A 1,614-nucleotide genomic window follows, 5' to 3' on the forward strand; every position below is an offset into this window, starting at 1 on the left:
AAAAAAAAAAAAAAAAAAGAAAAGAAAAATATAACCTTGTAAATGCCACATGGTTGTCATAATTACAACAGTTGCACAGTGTAGCTTCCTTATGTGTAGTGAAGAAGCAAGCAAAACAGTCCATTGTTTCTCAGCACAATGATACAACATTATTAGACCTATAAAATTCCAGAGTAAACTACAGTGATTTAAAGGTAAGATAACAATCTTAGCAGAAAAATATTACATTCTTGACCTTAGGTCTGGGCATACAATGTCAGTGTGGTATTTGAAAGTAGACTCTGGAGTCAAGTTGATCTGGGTCAGAATCCTAAATTTCCCACTTAGTAACTATGTGACTTGTATAAGATACTCAACTTACTCATCTCTCAAGATTGGGATACTAAAACCATTTGCCTAAGATTGTTGTGGGAATCATGATATTTAACGAATATGACAGCATGTGGCATACAGAAAATTCTCAGCAGATGTCTGTTTCCTCCTCTTGTGCCCCTTTGCTAGGTTTACAAAGATGAGCAGGTGGTGGTGATTAAGGATAAGTATCCTAAGGCCCGTTATCACTGGCTGGTCTTACCTTGGGCTTCCATTTCCAGTCTGAAGACTATAACCAGGGAACACCTTGAACTCCTCAGACATATGCACTCTGTTGGGGAAAAGGTGATTGCGGATTTTGCTGGGTCCAGCAAACTCCGCTTCCGATTGGGCTACCACGCCATTCCTAGTATGAGGTAAGCATGTGGGTAGTGCTGGTTCCTTCTGGTTCTGTCCAGATGGGCACATAAGGTGGGGTTGTGAGAGTGCTGATTGCTTTGAGGCCCAGGGGAGGTGGGTGGGATGTTTCCAAGGCAGGTGGGTGGAAACTTCCACACCTTTTCTGACTTGCTTATATTTGCCTGTAATACAATTACGTATGGTTATTTTTTCCTTTCAAAATTTAAGCCTTTGTGAGCCTAACATATGAACTAAATGAAGTAGCTTCAGTCCCCTTAGATGAAGAACTGTGGTTTCAAAATCATCTGTAACCCTAAAATGATTAAGGACCATTTCTCTAAAGAAAGCAAACATTATAGTCTTCTGTAATGACAGCTTAATAGATATAAGATTTGAAATAAAATGAAAGAAAAGTGTAGTGTGTTTTCCTTTGGGTTATACTCAGAAGGCTTTGGAAAGGGATGATTCATTCTTTTCAAAGATTGCAGGCAAGGCAGATCTCCACAATTCCTTTGATTTAAGCAATAAAATGATGAGACCAGATTTTAGAGTTTTTTACCTTGTTTTTTTTTTTTTTAAATTGGTAAAATATGCATGATATAAAACTTAAATTGTAACCATTTTAAGTGTACAGTTCATTGGCATTAAGTATTTTCTTATTACAGCGTAACCATCATTGGCATCCATCTCCAGAACTTTTTCACCACCTCAAACTGAAACTGTAGGCATTCCCCAATCCTTCCTCCCCCAGGCCCTGATAACCACCATTTTACTTTCTGTCTCTATGGATTTAACTACTCTAGGTACCTCATGCAAGTGGAATTATATACAACATTTGTTCTTTTGTGACTGGCTTATTTAGCATAATGTCTTCATGGTTCATTTTTTTTTTTTTTTTTTTTT

General features: G+C 37.5%; 1 protein-coding gene across 4 annotated transcripts in view; it reads left to right on the top strand.

Annotated features, from left to right (window-relative positions):
* Positions 1-1,614, top strand: part of APTX (aprataxin) — a 30,915-nt gene that overhangs the window by 22,163 nt on the left and 7,138 nt on the right. For all 4 annotated transcript variants that reach the window (XM_012811684.1, XM_012811685.1, XM_023519339.1 and 1 more), the window contains one exon: positions 502-728. In XM_012811684.1, the coding sequence (XP_012667138.1) occupies positions 502-728 (227 nt within the window). The remainder of the gene's footprint in view (positions 1-501; positions 729-1,614) is intronic.

This window comes from Otolemur garnettii, unplaced genomic scaffold (assembly GCF_000181295.1).
Source record: "Otolemur garnettii isolate 467f Iridium unplaced genomic scaffold, OtoGar3 scaffold00172, whole genome shotgun sequence".
Classification (NCBI taxonomy): domain Eukaryota; kingdom Metazoa; phylum Chordata; class Mammalia; order Primates; family Galagidae; genus Otolemur; species Otolemur garnettii.